This window comes from Lygodium microphyllum, chromosome 2 (genome assembly GCF_053477565.2).
Source record: "Lygodium microphyllum isolate KBCC chromosome 2, Lygodium_microphyllum_v1.1.10, whole genome shotgun sequence".
Taxonomy (NCBI): domain Eukaryota; kingdom Viridiplantae; phylum Streptophyta; class Polypodiopsida; order Schizaeales; family Lygodiaceae; genus Lygodium; species Lygodium microphyllum.
Window position 1 is genome coordinate 57333666 of NC_141136.1, and position 21647 is coordinate 57355312.

General features: G+C 48.8%; 1 protein-coding gene across 1 annotated transcript in view; it reads right to left on the bottom strand.

Moving 5' to 3' along the window:
* The window catches only part of LOC148039768 (spatacsin carboxy-terminus protein), a 151449-nt gene that overhangs the window by 3159 nt on the left and 126643 nt on the right, over positions 1-21647 (bottom strand). The window contains exons 17-20 of the mRNA XM_087693879.1: positions 1849-2302; positions 1294-1758; positions 308-424; positions 86-207 (exon numbers count right to left, since the gene is read on the bottom strand). Coding sequence (XP_087550005.1) covers positions 86-207; positions 308-424; positions 1294-1758; positions 1849-2302 — 1158 coding nt within the window. The remainder of the gene's footprint in view (positions 1-85; positions 208-307; positions 425-1293; positions 1759-1848; positions 2303-21647) is intronic.

Sequence of the window (21647 nt, forward strand, 5' to 3'; positions counted from 1 at the left end):
CACAGAGAAGTTAACAGAACTTAAGTTATCAGGCATGTCTTACTCCTTAACATATGAATAGAGGAAGCATGGAAGAGAGTAATACGGAGAAGTGTGTGTGATAGATCCACTAAGCCATTGAAGAGCTAATAAAAGTATCCCATGCAGTTCTGCCGGAGAGATTTCTTGCTCTATTGCTTCTGCATGCTTCAGAAAGAATGACCCAGCCTAGAAATGTGCATCAGATCAACAGTTACTCTTGCACAGTCAATTTGAGAATTTACAAATTACTAGTGTGTGACTAGAATGGATAAAATAGAAATAAAACCTGCAGAGGAGGGAATGAGAATCGCATAAACAGAGTTTGGCAATGATTCCATAGAGCCATCCTTTCTTCCGGTATGTCCCAAACGTATTCTTTCCATTCTGCCACCATCACCTCAGCCTGTATTATACATCAGAAAACTTCTTTTTAGTTGACTCTCAAATAACTGAAGTTAAGGAGAATAGCACAACATACATATCTGCATTATCCTGAATAGGAACTACATTTCTATGTATCAGTTGAAGCTGAGTAGTATCTGGTAGCGTGGGCAATGTCTATGCACATTTTCCACAAAGCCTTCCTTTCTTTGGGTATGTCACAAATTATTCCTTCCAGATGCATACTAGAACAGTACTTCTGCTGAATCAATTTTCCTGACTAAGGAAGCTATAACAAATGAATGAGAGTGTCCTAATCAGTAGTACTTCTGTTAGGTCAATTTTACCCAACTAATAAAACTAGATCAAATTAGTGACTGTGTCCCCTAGATCAAATTAGTGACTGTGTCCTCCTAAACAACAGTACTTCTGCTTGGCCAATTTTTGCAACTAATGAAACTAGAACAAGGGTGCAGCAATGTCTGCAAGAGCATTGTCCTTTTGTTACTGGCATTCTTTTCTAAAAGTATGCCACTTGAATCAAGTTATCTAGGGTAAGTTTTCAAAGAAAAATCCTTGTCACTGTACCATTGTAATAGCATATGCCCTAATGGGCAATGCTGACAAATTGGTGACAGTGTCCTCCTAATCAGCATCACTACTCCACTAATATGAAGTTTCACCAACTATCTGAAATGAGTAGAGACATTGAACTACTGATCCTAATTTGCAGACAGGCTTGCATCGTCCTGCAATTTTAAAAGACCGAAAAACCATAAGTTGTAGCCAGGAGACATACCTAAAATTGTTTGCAGAAACAATAACAAAGAAAGCAAGATGGCACACAACACTTTGATCCTTTACTATATTTCAAATAGATTTTTTAATTACCTGTGTCTCAGTGACATGATGCATTGCTGCTTTTCCATGATGCCCAGTAATCTCAAGCTGCCGAGCCCAACTTCTAGCCTCCTCCCACTTCCCATGTTTCTCCAGTGCCAAGAGTAACTCATTATCATCTAAATTGACTCCCATAACAACTGACTCTGTGCCTTGTTGAAAAGCGGGCTCGGCAAGCTGTATCTTCCAGTACAAGTGGCGGAAACGAGCTGAAGCTACACCTCCATCACCAAAATCCGCACCAGCAAGAAGTTGCAGAAGGCAGCGGCATTCATAAGCAGAAGGACATGTCGTAAGCATTGTATCAGCTGCTGTCACAGCTGCTGTACTTATCCAGGCTGTTGAAGTCCTGTTTCTGCTTTGTACATGTGGTGTTTGGTGAGATTCTTCTTTCAAAGATGCAGTAAACGATGTCAGATGTGCAGATGCCTCAGAGAGTCTCATTTGAGAGAATGCCTGTTTCAAGAAAAGCCATTTGAAATTAGTCTTCCCATATCTTCAGATTGTAAACAGAGAATTTATTCCCAATAATTTTTAGAGCTGTACCTGAAGGAAACGTATGAAAGGCAGCAGAGGAGACGAGGGCATGAATAATTCAAAGGCCTTGAGAAGAGGGAAAAACAATTTCTGCTCACAAAGGATAGCTATCATTCTTGACAAGGATTCTTGTTCCTCAAGTCCATCATGAGGCAGTGAACCATTTGTCACATAATGTGGTTTTTGTTTTGGATCCTGAGCAGGTTTTCCACCATGCAAACTGGAGTCTTTGCCAATAGTGTGAGTACTTCGTGGACTTTCTTTTGGTTCTACTGTTGATCCAGACAAATCTCTTTCAGTTTTTTCAGGTGATGAAAAGCATCTTCGCTTCGAAATTTTCCTGTTGTATCGAAATTCCACCGGATGACTGCTGTTGGTCAGTAGATTAGTTGCTTCAACAGCAGCCCCCACACAGGCAGCAATATGAGCAGCAGCATCATTAACTTTGATCAGTGATGTCTCCCTGTAAATACAAAATATTGGTGTATTTGAATGATGCACCCCTTTGATGCTCAGTCAGGGCTCTGATGATACATATTACACTTCAATAATTTCAAGTTTACAAACTCTATGCCAATTGAGGAAATGCACTTTGCAAGTTCCCTTTTCTGTATCCAACAAAAACTGCTCTAATGTAACATAAGATCTGGAGCACAGAAAAAGGCATCGAAGGGAATAGTTCTGAACGTTTGGCCTTCTTGACTCGTCCTTGTGCAGTTCTTAAAACTGATTTGTTGAACGGCGTGACACAAATTTGGCAATGCCAGTTGGTTATTAGCTTGAAGCTTAAGATACCTAGAATGCTATTCAACAGTTGGTTTGTGCCCTGGAAGGTCAGATGAAGGGATAGAAGCCTGAAATATCAATGGCAGCTTGAAGAGATGAAGAAAAAGAAGGCTCTCTTGAAAAGTAAATTCTGTTTTTTTCTCACTCACGAGTAGGTCAAGGGTGACCTGTTAACCTATAAAAAGCCCACTGAACTTTTCCATTTTCCTGGCGGGCCCATGGAGCTTCTAAGCTTTCCCGCCAGATTTTTAAAGAATATTTTAATCACCATTTATGCATAATTTAAAGAAAGACAAGAAGCCTGAAGTTCAGTTTCTGAGTTTTCAGCTGCTGCAGAGGGGGTGTTGAGCATGTGCTTGGAGATCCACATGACAGTTGGGCACTTGATCCAATGCCTTCAGAGCATATGCCCCTTGAGGCTCCACCATCAATGGAGACGGAGATTGCTACTAGTGGATTCATGTGTCCAGCCAGGTTTTTAAAAAATATTTTAATCACCATTTATGCATAATTTAAAGAAAGACAAGAAGCCTGATGTTCAGTTTGTGAGTTTTCAGCTGCTGCAGAGGGGGTGTTCGGCATGTGCTTGGCGATCCACATGACAGTTGGGCACTTGATCCAATGCCTTTGGAGCATATGCCCCTTGAGGCTCCACCATCAATGGAGACAGAGATTGCTTCACTAGTGGATTCATGTGTTCAGCCAACCCTGGTGGACATTCTAGAGACTTCGGTAGAGGCAGAGCAACCCGTGGGGGGGGGGGGGGGGGGGAGTGGGTGGGTGTGGTGTGGTTGGTGGGGGCGCTTTGTAGCTATACCATAGCGTTGCTACCAAAAACACCTATATAGGTAGTAGTGATTCTGAGCCCTACTGGGTTTCCACTCTACGTGTGATTCCCTATACCCACTGGTGAACCCTCTTATGTGTGGCATCACAAGGGTGTACAGTGAAGTATAAAATACAATAGCATTGCATTGAAAAGTGAACCAAGTGCATGCTTTTATAGCTTTTCCAGCTTCTCCACTCTCCTCACTGTGCTTATGGGATACAAGTCTTCTCATCATGCAGCATACATCATTTGACCTATTTTCCAACAACCCCAAGTGCATCATATGGCCCCACGGGATCAAATACGTCATGGTGAGACTCCCAGGCCCAACCACAGAGATCAAATGTTTCAAATGCAAGGGACCACACTATCAAAACATATGCCCCATGGAAGAGACAGCCTCATCAAGCGGGTCGAGGGTGACAGCCACTAGCGCGTATGGAGGAGAGGAACCGCAACCCCCGCACATCCAAGAAAGCAGAAGTGACGAAAGCATGGACCACCCAAGAGTGGGGACAGTTGGTGTGTAACCTTAATGCATAGCGGCCCGGGTAGCAGCAATCCACCACCTTTACATCAAGGGCACAATGAGCGAAGCGAATCAAGCTATCATGCTGAACACAGGGGCCACCCACAACTTTATCACACCGGAGTGTGCAGCCAAACATGGATTGAAACTGTCTAGGGCCCCAAAACGATTAACAGTAACATTCGCACAAGGAGAGGCCAAGGAAGTGAAACAGGTCTTTGCAATACAAGTAGAAGCAAGAAAATGGAAAGCAAAACTCAACTTCTTAGTAATCCCCATGGATGATTTTGAAGTTATCCTAGGCTTGGAATTCTATGATAAATATTGCATCGCAATGTTTGGAAAAGGAGTTAATGAGATGATGCTAGATATGCAAGGAGAAGGCGTCAGAGTACCCTATGAAAGAATGCAGTTGCAAAGCAGGACACCAATCAAAGTGCAAATGAAGGAGAATAAGCCTGGAGTCTCATGCCAAACAGTGAATTCATGTCCAAACCAACTAGGAGTACCAATCCAAGCACCACCGTATCAAGTGAACCCTATTAGGCCACGCATCATGACGTGCAGTGCCAAGCAAGTGGAGAAAATCAGTTAAGCAAGGAGACATGGTTTATCTATGCATGATCCGATCTACTGAGCAGGAGATCACCAAGAAGCCGAAACCCCAAACCAACAACACAGAAGTGGCAACCATACTTGAGGAGTTTAAGGATATAATGCCAGCTGAGCTACCCAAGGGTCTACCACCCGAAAGGGATGAGGATCACAAGATTAAACTCATTCCAAGATCCGCCCCACCGGCTAGAGCCCCTTATCGTAAATCACACAAAACTCATGGAATTGAAGAAGCAACTGCATGAATTAGAAGAACAAGGTTTCATCCGCCCCAGCAAATCCCCCTTTGATGCCCCAGTGTTGTTTGTTAAGAAGAAGGATGGGGGACTTAGACTATGTGTAGATTATAGGGCCCTTAACAAAATCACCATCAAAAACAAATATCCCATGCCCCTGGTAGAAGATCTCTTAGATAGGCTACATGGAGCCAAGTACTTTAGCTGCATAGACCTTAGGTCAAGATACCATTAAATTCGCATAGCAGAACAAGATATCCCCAAAACAGCTTTCCATACCCGATATGGCAGTTTTGAACGGTTAGTCTTAGGATTCAGACTAAGTAATGGGCCAGGCACATTTTGTGGCCTCATGGATGCGGTCTTTAGACCCGAAATAGATGTCTTCGTCATTATCTACATTGATGATCTCCTAGTATATACCAAAACCCTAGAAGAACACAAACAACACTTACGCTTAGTTTTTGAGAAATTGCGACAACATAAGCTATATGCCAAACCAAAAAAATGTGAGTTTGTAGTAAAGGAGTTAGAAATCCTAGGATTCATTGTAGGAGCGGCCGGTATCAAAGTGGATCCCAAGAAAGTAGAAGTTGTCCAAAAATGGCATGTATTGAAGACTGTGAGGGAAGTGCAGGAGTTCCTCGGCTTCACAGTATTCTGTAGAAGGTTCATCAAGGATTACAGCCTCATCACCGCACCCCTATCCCACCTCACCAAAGAAGATAACACCTTTACATGGGGCAACAAGCAACAGGATGCTTTTGAATTGGTAAAGAAATGCATGAGTTAAACCCCTGTCCTAAGAGTACCCAACTTCATTAAACCCTTTGAGATCTCCACAGATGCATCAGATTATGGCATTGGGGGTGTGTTGGTGCAAGAAGGCCACCCCATAGTTTATGAATCCAAGAAGTTTACAGGTGCTGACACCTGATGGAGCACACACAAGAAGGAGATGCTCGCAGTAATCCACTGCCTCAGAAAATGGAAGCATTATGTTCAAGACAAACACACAGCAGTCTTCACCGATAATATCTCCCTCAAATACTTCCAATCCCAACCAAAGCTATCTGCCAAGCAAGCTCGCTGGCTAGACTTCCCTGAGTATCTTACCAAGTGGCGTGGGCGCCCTCTCAAGGAAGCCACTTGGATTTTGGAAGTGGAGATATGCGAACGTGGCAAAGACACCTTTGCCATCTGGCTCAAGGAAAATCCCACCAATTCTTCCAATGCCCCTTGAGTCATCCCACAAAACGGCCCTCATCAGAGGCCTAGTGACGCCTTCACTCCTCATATGTAATTGAGTCAAGGGTGGACTTGCATGGAAACCCAACAATAACCCCAAAAAAGCCCCTACTAAGTCTAGATGGGCAGACACTAACCAGCTTGCTAGAAAAAGCTGTGTTAAGACCCCCAAGTCCTAGTGCAACAAACACTGGCCAGTTTGATAGTACAGATTGCGTTAAGACCCCGCGAATGTCTCACTAAGTTCTAGACCGGCAAACACTGGCCAACTTGTTAGCAAAAGCTGTGTTAAGACCCCAGATGAGTCAAATAAGCTCTACCCTTAGATTGTTGAGGACAACAATCCAGTAAATGGGGGTGAGTGCAAGGGCTTTGTAGCTATACCATGGCGTTGCTGCCTGAAATACCTATATAGGGAGTAGTAGTGACCCTAAGCCCTGCTTGGTTTCTACTCTATGTGTGATTCTCTATACCCAGTGGTATACCCTCTTATCTGCGGCGTCACAAGGGTGTAGTCCTAGGATGTGCCTATGTTGTACCATTTCTTTGGTTTAATAATATAAGAGTATACCTTGCACTCACATATCGTGTTACCTTTATGTGCCGTGTTGAGTGAGTTACGAGTGCAGGTGCATCACAAAAGGGGGGGGGGGGGGGGTTGTTGTTTTCCCTCCTCCTCATTGGCCCCGTGATACACTATAATACAAGAATTAAGGGAGTTCCTCAGGAGTGGCAACTAAACTCAAGATATGGCCCATAATGATCTTGGAGAAACAAGACACACTCCACTCAGCTTGTTTGTACTAACTATTATTTGATGTCCGGGCCATGCAAGATAGGGAGCCCATCTTCGTGAAGGAGGCTTTGCAATCACAACATTGGATCTATGGAGCAAGAGTTAGATATGATTAAGCAGAATGGCACTTGGGATCTTGTGCCTTAGCCCACTCAAAGGAAGGTGATTGGAGTCAAATGGGTCTTTAAGACCAAAGTACTATAGTAATGGCACTTTAGGTAAGCACAAGGTGCAGCTCGTTGCAAAGGGATTCATGCAGCAGTTGGGGGTGGATTTCCATGACACCTTTGCACCTACAACTCGGATGGCTAACATTAGGGCTATTCTTGCCTTAGCTAGCCATAGAAGGTTTTCTCCCAAAAAGGCCTTGGCAAAAGCCATTGCTATGGAGACTAAAATCTATTATACATGCACTTGGAGGATCACAGCAGCCTAGTGCTCGCTGCATCTTCTGTGAGATCAAGACTAGAGATCTAAGGAAGAGATTGGGGGTTAGCTTCGCAACTTCCATCATCAGACCTTGACATTGATCATCTAGCCTCTATTAGCTACCACTCATACCCTCTTCTCTTCAACCATCACTTGAGATCAAAGTTTAGCCATAACCTTGCAAAGAGGATCCATTTTTCCTAGATTAAGATCTCCACATAGATTGCCTTAACAATGGAAGAGCGGATTTCTTTGCAAGATTTACAATAAGGGACTCGGAGATAGAGACTTCAAATTGAAATCAACCTTTCTTTTTACAGAAAGGGGGTGGAATACTAAAATACACAGATTTAGAGCAAGCAATAAATTCATAAAATAAATGATAAATTGAAAATTCAGCACTTTATCACTTTGGGCTAGATCATCCTCAAGAAAATTTAGTTGAGTTGAAACCTGATTGGCCCCAAAATGTTAGCACCCCTTGTGGCATTTTTTTTCACATTGATAACAAAACACTTGTACAACTAACTGAGCCCATTCTCCAATAACATTTGGAATGATAAACTGACCTCGATATTCCGCAACCATCAAGTTCAATTTATCCATTAATCTGATGTACAATGGAGCACAAATTGGGGCAAGAGCACTTGCATGCAAATCTCTAATGACAACCGCGTCAAGCCCCAAATTACCCCCTAATATAAGGACATGCCAACACAAATTGAGTCCTAAACACTTGCACACAAGTCTTACATGACTAGTAAGCTTCAAGCCTCGAGTTGGCCCTTCATTGTTGAATTCAAATCAGCCACCTATAAAACCAAGGAGCACAAATTGGGGCAAGAGCACTTGCATGCAAATCTCTAATGACAACCGCATCAAGCCCCAAATTACCCCCTAATATAAGGACATGCCAACACAAATTGAGTCCTAAACACTTGCACACAAGTCTTACATGACTAGTAAGCTTCAAGCCTCAAGTTGGCCCTTCATTGTTGAATTCAAATCAGCCACCTATAAAACCAAACTCTCACCTATTCTGTTGACCATGACCAAATTTGCCTTTGCAAACTTCATCAATTACACCAACACACATACACACATTCCAATGCTGCCATGCAAACCCTAATCCTAGCTAGTTACACTCTAAGATTAGAAAATAAGCAACTGCAACAAATCAAGTTCAAATATGAGACTTGAATCTCCCCTTTCCTTCACCAAGTGGCACATGCATACCAACACGCCGCTGCCCTCGCCGCCCTGCCCCGTCGAACTGCCCCCTGCCGACTGGCCATCGCCCCTCCCCCGTCCCTCTCACTTGCCTCCTCGCCATCGCGCTCCCCCCCCCTTGCTCGTCATTAACGTTGCGCCTCCCCTCCTTGCCACCACATTGCGCTCCCCCCTCCTCGCCATCGCTATCACGCTGCCCCCCGCCTTGTGACTCCCGCTATCACGCTATGCCCCCCCCCCCCCCCGGCCCTGATCACCTTCCATGCCCCGGTTCCGGCCACACGCTTGGTCCCCCCCCCCCCACCCTGATACCTCTCCCGCGTTCTCTCCCGTCTCCTCCACCTTGCGGCCACCTACCTACACGCCATCATCCGTGGCCCCCAGCGCCTCTATCGGCATCAGAAAACAGAATCCCCCCTTGCCATTGCCCTCATCCCCCCACCCCCCCGGTTGCTCCCTCCATTTGCAGCAACTGCCCCCCCCCCCCCCCCCCCCCTTCCAACTGTAGAGCAGTGTGTTTGGTAGGTTCTCAGTAGGGAAGCGCAATGGAAACCTCTGGTCAAACGCCTGTGCATTCTGCAAGTGCCCCCTAGTCAAACACCTTGCGCGTTGTCCTCTCTGAGGAACAGCTCTTGGCCGTTCGCGCCACAGAGCTGGAGCTTAAAGAAACAACGATTTTCGGTCAGGTAGTAGGATACTCTCCAGCCAGGCCCAACTTCGGGATTGGCTCCACTCCACATTGCGCATTGGCATAGCGCAGATCGTGGAGGCAGTCCTCATGGGCCGTGGGATCTTCATGGTTCGTCTCACCTCTGCGGACGCAGCTCGAGAGTTAGTGGAGAGCTTGCCTTATGCCTCCATGAAGGGGGACATTCACATGGTTCCTTGGTATAGCGGCTTCACAGTGGAGTCATTTGAGCTCAGATTTCTAAGACACCCAATCACTTTACTTTTTCCCAGACTGGTGGTAGAGTACCGCCAGTTAGTGGAGGACTTTGGTCGGCTCTTCGGCACAGTTCTTCTTGCCTCCTTCGCTCATGCTGTGGCAGCTGCAAGAGTCCCCAAGGTACGAGTGGCCGTGAAAGACACAAAGAGTATACCCAAGTTCTTGGAGATAGAGGCACGAGGTCACGCCTTTAGGCAAGCAGGTCACTATGACCAGGCAACCAAGGCAGTGCCTGCGCTGCTATGACTTTGGGCATTAGACAGCAGGCTGTACGCGCTTTGGAGCCAAGGTGGCTCCGTCAACAAGCCCACAGGTGGATGCTGACAGCTTCACACGAGTCCAGAGACGACAGAGAGGGAGACGGGGCAGGGGGGCTGCAGCTAGCTCCGCAGACACAGCCTCGACAATAGGGAAGAGGAGGACGAGTGACGCCCCCTCGGCAGAGCATTCCACAGCCTCCCTTTGCCCACCCCACCCGGCAGGGCCGCAACCCCCCACATCCACCCCCCGCGCCACAGACTACCTCACCTCAGAGCCCACACCCCCCACACCCATCCCCTCCCCCCCTCCCATGCCCCCCCCCTGACGCGGGTCCACACCTCCCCCTTCAGCACCACCAGGTCCCCCCCCCCCACACCCGCCATGTACTTTTGACCATCCCACCATCCCTCGATATTCTTTCCCCCCACCATCTCCCCTATCAAGCACCCCTCCCCGATCCGACCCCGGTTGTGGTGATCGCCCCCCCGAACCACCCCCCCTTCTCCCACAGGACGTGATGGGCCACGCACGCCTACATTCTCCTTGCACCAGCAGTTCTCCCCCTCCCACACAGCCACCAGCTCATCTACCCCTGCCGCCCGTCACACTTTCCCGAGACAGGCACATGGTTCATGGTCCTACCTGAGAGTTGGGGAGTGCGGAGAGTTCCTACTACCTCTAGAGGTGGGGATCTTCGTGGTTCACAAGTCAAGGAGGGGCAAGGTCCATCTACTAGCACCACCGAATGGATCAAACTACGCCTTTTTCTTTCAGTCCTCTCACTCAAGGATTTGGACAACAACACAGATAGAGGAGGAATTGAAGAGTCAGGTGGAGGACCACATCTCCCAGTGGATGGGAGATGAAGGACTAGAATTGTTCGCACAGCAATGGTTTGGTTGCATGCTGGATATTAACTGGTGGGCTGGTCCTGAGATCCTACACTTGAGCATCATCTTTCAAGCCCCTCCATAGTGGAGAGCTCCACGGGATGTGATCGAGTGGTCCCTGGTGTCAAAAGATGACATACCAGCGAGACAATAGGATTTGCGGAAAGGAACACGAAGTGAACTCGGCAAACATGGAGAGGAGAAGAAAAGAGAGAAGAGAATCTGATAAATGCAATGATGAAGTTCTGAATCATGGAGTGAATGTGATACAAGGGAACAAGGGTGCCGTAGCACAAGGAAGATGATGAAGACAGCAACGAACCACGAACCGCAATGTCCTCCTAAAGGGGTGTGAGGGTAGTGGAGAGATTGGAGAGAAGAGGTGACAAACTGAATGAATCAGCCGTGAGGAATGAATGAGAGAGTGGCCTATAAATAGGCACAATCAGTCTAGGATGGCGCCCCTTTTTGGGGCTATAAACCCTAAACGCAAAACGCAAAAACGCAAAAAAGCAAACTGCGGGTGAAGGGTGAAGGGTTTCTCAACACCCCCTCTCAAGCCCAAAAAGGAAAGTAAGAGAAGAATGAGTTGGAGATGCAATGCTACATGCTGAAGAATGCTCATGCAGCAGGTGTCACTTGGACAGTGTCCCTTGTGGGAAAAGTGTGCACTTGCCCAAGCGCCCTAGTACAAAGATGATGAAAACATGCAATGCATAGGAGAAATGTCGGACTTTGTGTGGTGCCAAGAACCATAAGGATATGCCCGTACTCGATCTCGAGAGCGCAAAAAAGCAAACTGCGGGTGAAGGGTGAAGGGTTTCTCAACGCCCCCTCTCAAGCCCAAAAAGGAAAGTAAGAGAATAATGAGCTGGAGATGCAATGCTACATGCTGAAGAATGCTCATGCAGCAGGTGTCACTTGGACAGTGTCCCTTGTGGGGAAAGTGTGCACTTGCCCAAGCGCCCTAGTACAAAGATGATGAAAACATGCAATGCATAAGAGGAATGTCGGACTTTGTGTGGTGCCGAGAACCATAAGGATATGCCCGTACTCGATCTCGAGAGCGCAAAAAAGCAAACTACGGGTGAAGGGTGAAGGGTTTCTCAACGCCCCCTCTCAAGCCCAAAAAGGAAAGTAAGAGAAGAATGAGCTGGAGATGCAATGCTACATACTGAAGAATGCTCATGCAACAGGTGTCACTTGGACAGTGTCCCTTGTGGGAAAAGTGTGCACTTGCCCAAGCGCCCTAGTACAAAGATGATGAAAACATGCAATGCATAGGAGGAATGTCGGACTTTGTGTGGTGCCGAGAACCATAAGGATATGCCCGTACTCGATCTCGAGAGGTCGCTCCATGCTGACTAAGTAACGAAGAAGATCCACCCTGTAATCTGAGAATACCACCTGAAAGGAGACCTTTGAAGATAGTCAGGAGACTGGGAGCTGTAGAACCCGAAACTCAACCTTGGGAGAGAAGCCAGTAGCTCCGTGACTCCATGCTGGAAGGAAAACGAAGATCTAGCCACCAAGTCGTGTTGAAGATCCAAGGGCCCCAATCTAGGTAGATCCTCTAGATCCTGGGTATCAGTAGAAGAGATAACTGATCGAAGACGGCCACTCCAAGAAAGTAGAGGATGGGTGAAGAACTTCATATGGAGTAGGTTTCCCCTCTAAGGTGGGAGGTGGAGGGGCCCCCGCTGAAGTCAAAGAAGAAGTAGATGCCCCCTCTGAGGGCAAAGAAATAACGTCCCCCTTTAAATCCCCCTTTGAATTAGATAGGGAATCCAAAAACTCATGGATCACGGACTCCGAAATGTTTGATGACAAAGCAAGTACCGCCGATCATGTCGAGGAAGGTATCTGGGGTGCCGAAGAGCTCCCAGAGGTAGCCTCTCGAACCTAAGTAGTCGAGGGTGGGGAAGGGTGGGGCTCAGAATGAGCAAGAGGAGGGCAATAGTCTTTGTCTCTCAGTGGAGCAAATTGGGTAGCCGAAGAAGAAAAAGGAGTCGAGCAACCACTGTCTCTCGAAGGAGCGGACTGACGAGGAGCCGGTATCAAACAATCACTGTCTCCCGATGAAGCGGACTGCAGAGTTGTAGGTCATGGAAGCCAATGTACCTGAAAATAAGTGGGAGAAGACTGCCGCTGGCATTGCAACGATCTCCAGGAGGTCGTAGCGCCAATCAATCCTCCATGTGCTTGAAAGGACTTAGTGCGCATCGGATGCGTCTTATTGCCTTGAGCATAGTACTCTGATAGCCGATGCAGAACAATCTTTGTGGCCCAAAAAGGAGAGGTGGCACAAGGAGTGCCTGGTGGAAGACACATATACTCCGGGGGGTGGAGAGCAAAGGTCGAAGACGGCAAGCATGAGTGGTGTGTCCAGTGATAGCATAGTAGGAGCACCCAGTAGTCTGGTTATCTGTTGGTAAAGAAGCCATGGATACCAGTGTGCCTTGCTGAAGAAGGAAGAGGTCAGCCATCATGAACCACGAACCGCAATGTCCGCCTCAAGGGGTGTGAGGGCAATGGAAGGGCTGGAAGTGAGTTGCTAGTGAGAGGAGGATGCGACCAGCAGTAAGAGATTGCAACCAGTAGAAAAACGCAGGTGAGGAGAGAGAAAGACTAAAAACGCAGGCAGAACAGCTTGCAGGAGAGAGAAAGACTAAAAACGTAGGCAGTAGGGGAGAGAAATACTAAAAATGCAGGAGGACAACCTATAAGAGAGAGAGACTAAAAACGCACGCAACAGGTGAGAGAGAGACTAAAAACTGGGGATTGCGTAAATCCCGCTCCTGGTGGAGGGTCACTGTGATGGAGGGCTGGGTCAACAAGACACCCTTTAAATATAAAGTCTTTCTTTGGAGAGTGATCATTGGGGGTCTTCCGCTTGCTTCGGCTCTTTCCAAGCGACGAATCTCCAATGGCACCTGTTTCTTTTGCACCACTACTATGGAAACCGCTCGCCACCGATTTATTTCCTGCCCCGTCGCTAAGAAGGTCTGGTTATTTTTGTCGGCCGTTTGGCGAGGGGTGGTTGGTATCACACTGCGCCCCTTTGATTGGGTTTTGGGCCAGCCCAAATACCCTTCTCCCGCACAGCCACATATAAAGCTCATGTATCACTTTCTTCGATACTGGGGCTGTTGGCATAACTGGACCATTCGGAATGCTTTTCTGTTTGACTCAGCCCATAATGTTCAACGATATATTGTGAGGCTTAAGGGCCTCTTGTATTGGCAGTTAGCTCTTCTCCATCGTTCTGATTTGCTCTCTACGGAGGACTTCCGTCCTTGGCATATGGCAATTTCCTCCGCATCCTTGCCATGAAATTGTAACTTGTAGTACTTAGCACCTCGTCGCATGATGACTTGCATTGTCGTCATGTATCTTGTAATCAAGTAATCTTGTATTTTTTTCGTAATTAATACAATTACCTTTTACGAAAAAAAAAAGAGAGACTAAAAACGCAAGCAAGACAGTCTGCAAGGAGAGAAAGACTAAAAACGCAGACAGGATAGCCTGCAGGAGAGAGAAAGACGAAAAACGTAGGCAGCAAGACTGTGATGACATGGCAGGCTGTACGGCAGCAGGTCTGCACAGGAACAGCAGTCTCCTGGTTGGAATTAGCTCCAAACTACGTGAAGAGGGCTAGAAATCAGGTGCCAACTGATGGAGACAGCAATGGACAGCTTTGGCTGAGATGTCCTCCGCGAACGAGGTGTGGAAAGCAAGCTCAAACACTTGAAATCTACAAAAACAAGATTTTAATGCAGTGGAAGAGAAGTGGATGCCGAACCCGCCACCGGTCTTTGCTTTCACTGGAGTGGAGGATCTTTGCCGCTGTTTGAGCAGATCCAGCTCTGATACCATGTCAAAAGATAACATGCCAGTGAGATAATAGGGTTTGCGGGGAGAAACACGGAGTGAACTCGGCAAACATGGAGAGGAGAAGAAAAGAGAAAAGAAACTCTGATGAATGGAATGACGAAGTTCTCAATCATGGAGTGAATGTGATACAAGGGAACAAGGGTGCCGTAGCACAAGGAAGATGATGAAGACAACCACGAACCACAATGTCCTCCTGAAGGGGTATGAGGGTAGTGGAGAGGCTGGAGAGAAGAGGTGACGGACTGAATGAATCAGCCGTGAGAAATGAATGAAAGAGTGGCCTATAAATAGGCACAATCAATCTAGGATGGTGCCCCTTTTTGGGGCAGCAAACCCTAAATGCAAAACGCGGAAATGCAAAAAAGCAAACTGCAGGTGAAGGGTAAAGGGTTTCTCAACACCTGGCACAGGCGGCCCATTTCTACCAACGTACAGAGTCACGACTCTCAGCATGGCTGATAGATGCATTGATAGTACCACCTGGAGCATCTATCACCCCTATAGTCTAGCCGAGGGCCACCATGGGGGATTGGAGTTCACCATCCAGACCTGCAGCAAGGCGCACTTGCATGCCTCATAGTTTCTCCTCCTCATCAACAGCTTCCACACCGAATAGATGCCTATTCGGTCAGTCAAACAGGTTTCCCCATGAGCTTACACCTTGCATCATGGAATGTGAACAGTCTCCACTACAATGGGGCACGTGGTTCTAGAAAGTTGATCATTCGGCAGGAGCTGCAGCCTGTCCTTGCCGGACAGATCGACATCCTACTTCTACAAGAGCACAAGCTCATGCCCACCTAGGCCTAGCGGGTAGGAAAGGTACTCTCGAGCAGCACCCACACTTACTGGGAGCACGCCATAGGTGCCCACGGCAAGAGTGGAGGCGTATGCACCTCTATTGGCTCGAGTCTCACCGCCTGTGTACGAGAGCATAGGACAATAGTGGCGGGGAGGGTTCTATGGATCAGATTGGACATTGGGGACTCCTGCCTAGGAGTCCTTAATGTCTATGCCCCTACGGAGGTTAGGGAACGCAGCAGGTTCTGGGTGGAGATCGCGGATGGACTCCCAGAGCTGGATACCTGGATCGTTGGAGGAAACTTCAACAACCTGGAGGTGTTGGAGGACCAACAGGGCAGAGGCAGAAACTACCAGGGCATGGCCGGGGAGGAGTAAGAGGCATGGGAGATATTTCTACTGGCAGTAGGTGCACGCGATGCCTGGAGAGACCCTGCCTCCACAGGAGGGAGAGGTCCTTGGACTTCTCTTGGGGATACAGGCGGCTAGGTGGAGTCCTGCTGGAGCAGTTGGACAGGTTTTATGTGGGAGAGTGGGGAGGCTCTCGTGGAGGCCAGATAGGGCAATTGGCAGGCACCACATTATCCGATCATTGCCCGGTTCTCCTAACACTAAATCATCCCAGCATCTGCCCCAGACACATGATCCTGTCGGATCCCTGACTCGATCTATAGAAGGGAGGATGTGACGAGATAGATAGAGCAGCTTTGGACTAGGGAGTGGGGCAGGAGGAACCAGATCACAGAGGAGGTTGCAGAGGTCCTAGCCGAATCGAGTAAAATCTTCCAAGAGGTAGCCATATAGGCCAGGCAGCAGAGCTGGAAGGAGGAGAGAGCACTCCGACGAGACCTTGCAGCCACACAGAGATTACTACAGGAGACACCAAGGAATCCCACCCTCCACGCAAACGAGGTGCGAGCGCAAGTAGCCATTGCGGGCCTAGAGGACAAGTACTCAGATTTCTCTTTTGCGCACCTCAGTAGCTTACTCGGCGCGGAAGGGGGATACGATGTGCAGGGAGTTTTTCCAAGTGCATCAGCCTCATATCTCAGGAGAGCAGATACGCAGCCTTGGAGATCAGTATGGGAGGACTCATTCTAGCCCAGACGAGGTGATGGAGATTGCCACTAACTACTACAGTCACCTTGTCCAACAGGAGACAGCCTCAGCTAGAGGACAGCAATGTAGGCAGCAAGTCTGGGATCACATTCCGTTTCTTGTCACAAAGGAGATGGGACGCTCTCTCCTAGCCCCCTTCACAGAGAAGGAACTAGAAGAGGCTTTCCATACACAGGAGGGCAGAAATGCCCGGGAGAGGATCGCCTCTCTAAGGCCTTCTTTACTACCTACTGGGAAGTGGTGAAGGCCCCCCTACTGATGGCCTTCCAGGAGATTTTCACTTCAGGACAGATACCAGGGAGCCTTTCGACAGGTCTTATCAATCTTCTCCCCAAAGGGGAAGATCGGGAGCTTTCCCAGTGGAGACAGATCACCTTATTGTCAGTGGCCTATAAGGCACTGGCAAAGATGATTGGTAGGCGACTACGCGCCGTGCTGTCAGACATCATCCATGACACACAGACGGGCTTTGTCCAAGATAGGAGTATCCTGGACAATGTATTTACCTTCTTTGAGGCAACAGAGTGGGCTCAGCACAATGGGCAGAGATTAGCCGTACTTCTCTTGAATTTCGAGAAAGCTTATGACAGGGTGAACTGAGATTTCCTAGAGGGCACCATGGCAAGGTTGGGTTCCCCCCAGGCTTGGATTCGCGGGGTCTCCGCACTTTATAGATCAGCCACCAGCAAGGTTCTCATAGGTGGTAGGCATGGGGAGGAGTTTCGGCTAGAGATATCGGTTCAGTAGGGCTGCCCCCAGGCCCCATACCTATTCCTACTCTTTGCAGAGGCGATGTCTCACTTCCTCAGGTCCCGTGTGAGCGGATTATGCGGCCTCTGACTTTCAGTGAGAGAGGAGACTGAGTTCCTAGACTCAGAGTATGCGGATGATACAACACTCTACATAGAGGACAATGATTTGATGTTGGAGAGAGTGAGATTGGCTCTTGAGCTGTTCTATTCAGCAGCGGGAGCGAAAATCAACTGGTGAAAGTCGGTTGGTTTCCTCTTAGACCCGGATTCTAGCACGGAGTGGGACGTCCACCTTGGATTTAGATGGGTGAGCAGAGGGCACACCATCTGGTACCTAGGATTCCAGGTGGGACTCAACATCACTCTCGCCCAGCAGTTTCTTCCAATCCTCGATTCTATTGGGAGGAAGCTGACCTACTGGAGCACGGCTCGCCTCTCACCAGCCGGCCGAGCCCTGGTGGTTAACCAAGTTCTCCTAGCGACGGCCTGGTACATCGCCCCGTGTTGGTGCTTCTCCTCGTCTTGCATAGTGCAACTTTGCCGACTAGTGCGAAACTTCCTTTGGTCTGGGTCTAACAGCTCCAGGGGTTCCCAGGCCAAGGTGGTGTGGGTGACCATCATACGGCATCGGTCAGAGGCAGGGCTCGCGATCATAGACCCAAAGTTTCAGAGTATGGCCCTCTTGGGTAAGCTAGTTATCTGCGGCCTCACACCGGGAGGGCAGACCTGAAAGGTCCTACTGCAGGAGGGTCTTCAGGATTGTAGACCGAGGCTTGGCGATGAGTGAAGGCCGTCCCTGAGATGGATCTTCACGTTAGTCCAGATCACCCCCCCCCCCCCCCCCACATCACCTTACCTACGCAGCTTACTCTGCATGTGGCAGGGCCTCCGTAAGGCCCTAATCCAGAGCCCCCTAGACTGCCAGGAGGAGATAGACCGTCAGCCGGTGATCTCGAACCCCCAGGTCAAAGATAGGGAAGGGGCACAAAAATTGGCAAGTGCCCCCACACCTAGTGGGCTGGTTGGGAGGCCGGCCCAGCTCGTACCATCAGGACATGGTAGGAGGTGTATAGGATGGCAGACGACGAGGTGCTACAGCAAGTATCAGGCTGGCAAAGATGAGTGGAGTTGAGTCAAAGGGAGATTGACGCAGCAATACCTCTGGAGTGGCTTGCTCCACCGATATACGAGCGTCGATAGAGCCCGGGGAGGTATGGGCCGCTAGGTTCTCACCAGCGGGCATCCCCCTACAGGTGGCAGGTAGAGTGGGCGGTGCCCCGCAGGGGACTTTCATCACCGTTCAGGAGGGGGGGCGTCTGGCCCTTGACAGAGGGCAGTAGGATGAGGGGATAGTTGCCCTTTCATGGAGGAGGATTCCAGTGGTGGGCCTTCAGGGGAAGACATGACGACTGGACCCCTATGTTTCCTAGAAGGAGCTCAAGGAGTAGCGCCTTTGGATTTGGGAGGGCAAACCACTTGATGAGTTGAAGTGGGATTCACGGGAGTGGCTATGGCCGGCCACTGCAGTCGCCAAGAAACCATCGAGGTTCCTAGAGTACACTACAGGATTGGCACACACGTACTGATGCAAGAGGGCATGGATTGGACGCCGTCACGTAACAGGCACTGGGCGGAGCACAGCATCACGGAGCCGTTTTGACGGAAAATAAAAAGTGAGAGGAAATTGGGAAAGCCTAAGAGTTAGAAGAGAATCAAGTTGAAAAGGGTTGTTAGCGATCAGAGCCAGGCAGTCCAGTCAGACTGTAGCCAGGCTGTACAGTCGGACTGTACACTCGGACTGCCACGTGGCAGTCCGACCTGGTACAGTACAGTCAGCTGCATTTAATGCAGCCAACAGGCAGTTATTTGGCCCCCAGTTCTTGGCTATTTATAGCCGGGATTTCCAGCAGTCTCCCACATTCTTCTGCTCGCAGATTACAGGCTGGAGGCTCGCGCAGATTCCGTCTCTATTCGCAGATTTCAGACAGGAGATCATGCAGACTGTAGCGGACTTCGAGGTGAACAGCAAGTTGCATTGTCAAGGTGGAGACACGCAGTCCAGCGCACTGCGCCCGTGTACATATCTGCATATCTTTGTATACAGCACACTTTATACAGCAGATCTTCATCTTCCACAGTCTCTCTCTCTCTTCTCTCTGCGTTCTCTCTCTCTCAGTCCTACGCTTCTGCACCACTGCACTCTGACATGGTATCAAAGCAGTGTAGAAGGGCTGACTGAGTGCAGAACCAACCTGAAGAGGAGTTTCCATCACTACACAAGGCTGCGTTTTCAGCGTTTGAGGGCAGGCAGGAGGGCTGTGCCTCGGAACAAGGCTGACGCGAGCGTGGGCGCGCGGGAAAGGAGTCCAAGTGGTGGATTTGCTGCTGTTTACTACTGTCTGACGAGAAGGAAGTTTCAGTTTTCAGCTTTCAAGTGCAGGTTTTGCTTTTTCATCGCCTCAGGCGGGTGAAGAAGTTTCGGGACGCAGAAGAGCCCTAGCAGGCTGAGCTTTCACAATCAGAGGGGGCTGCTTTTGCATTTGTGAAGGCATTACAGGTAAAGATGTCTACAGAGATTGACTTGGAGTTCCAAACGATCATGGACCGGAAGGTGCCTTACCAGCTCTTCCCGCAGATCAGAAGCTCGATGGCGACAATTACCGCATTTGGCGCGTGATGATGTTCGCTATCCTTGAGTTCTACGATTTGGCGGAGCTTGTACAGGAGGAGATCGACCGGCCCTCGGTGAGAGATGAGTCCAAACTCTCTTCCGATGCTCGTGCGGAGTTGGCCAAGGCACAGTCTCACTGGGACAAACTGAATGCCAGGATTTGTTCCTTTCTTTTTCTGTCTTGTACTACAGCCGTGATAGCTCACATCGAGCACTTGACGGTGGCTCGGGAGATATGGCTGGAGCTTGATCAGATGTATAACCGGATGGCCCTTATGAAGCGGGTTTCTTTGGAGGTGCAGATGCGGACCTTGTCCGTGAACAAGCCTTCTTCGTTGCGGGAGCACATCAACAAGCTTAGACAGCTTGAGATGCAGGTTCAGAATGTGGGGAAGCGGATTTCCTCCGAAGACATGGCGATCACACTCTTGTCCCAGTTGCCGCCACGATTCGGTGCTTTCTACTCCGCCCTCATTGCTTCGGGGCGAGAGTCCACTCTTCGGTGGGAAGAGATGGGTTCCTATGGTCTTGGACCAAGAGGAACAACTGAAGGGACAGAATGCTTTTAAGTCGGAGGCACTGACAGGTCAAGCCTCTCAAAAGAAGAGAAAGGACCAAAAGAAGCAGAAGGGGGATAACAAGTCAAAGAAGGACAAGGACAAGGACAAAGAATCCACATGCCATATTTGTGGAAAGACCGGCCATTGGAAGAAGGATTGCCCTGACAAACACAAGAAGAACACCAACAAGAAGAACACGAAGGATTCTGGAGCAATGGCTGCACCCTCATCAGCTGCGTTTCTTCATCTAGCTGTCATTGAGGACTCTACACCGAATGCTTCTGATGCTGCGATGACAGCCTGGGGAGCTCCCCAGGCTCGAGAGTGGATCGTTGACAATGGTGCCTTCCGGCACATGACTCCTTCATCAGATGGTGTTGCCCACTTGCGACCTTCGTGTGGGCAGATTCTCATCGGAGATAGCTCTTCTGTGTCTATTGCAGGACGGGGTGAGATGCAGCTTATTCCAGATGGACGTGGTGATACCCATATCTCAGAGGTCTTGCATGTACTAGGTTTAGGGTATCATCTATTGTCAGTTCATAAGATTTGTTCCCCTAGACTTTTGGTGGAGTTTGGCAGTGATTCGGTGCGAGTCCTTGATCGTGGATCAAGGAAGGTTCTCTCATCCGGATATGAGGAGAACGGCATCTACAAATTGAAGTCTTCCACCGCCCTCTCTACTCTTCTTCTTACCTCTCAAACACAGTCAGAGCTATGGCATGCTCGGTTTGGTCACCTCAACTATGATTATCTTCGGAGGGCGTCACGTGGACAGCTTGTTCGAGGGTTGCTGGACATAGTGGTGAGCCAGCAGCCATGCGTCTCCTGCATTCGTGGGAAATAGCATAGGGATGCGATTCCCAACAAAGCTTCGCGGCGGTCTACTTCACCGATGGAGCTTGTATCTACGGATCTTTGTGGCCCTATGAGGAACAAGTCCTTGCGAGGGAGCTCGTACTTCATGTTGATCGTAGATGACTACAGCAGGATGACATGGGCCTATTTCTTGGCATTGAAGTCAGAAGCTTTCTCCCACTTCAAGGATTGGCTTCTCTTTGAGGAGAACCGATCCGGCCAGAGATTGAAGACCTTGCGATCCGATAAGGGTGGTGAATTTGTTTCTAATGAGTTTGCTCATTTTTGTGCAGATAAAGGTATTCTTGAACGGAAGAACTCTTCAAGAATACCTTTATCAAGTGACACCAACACTCCT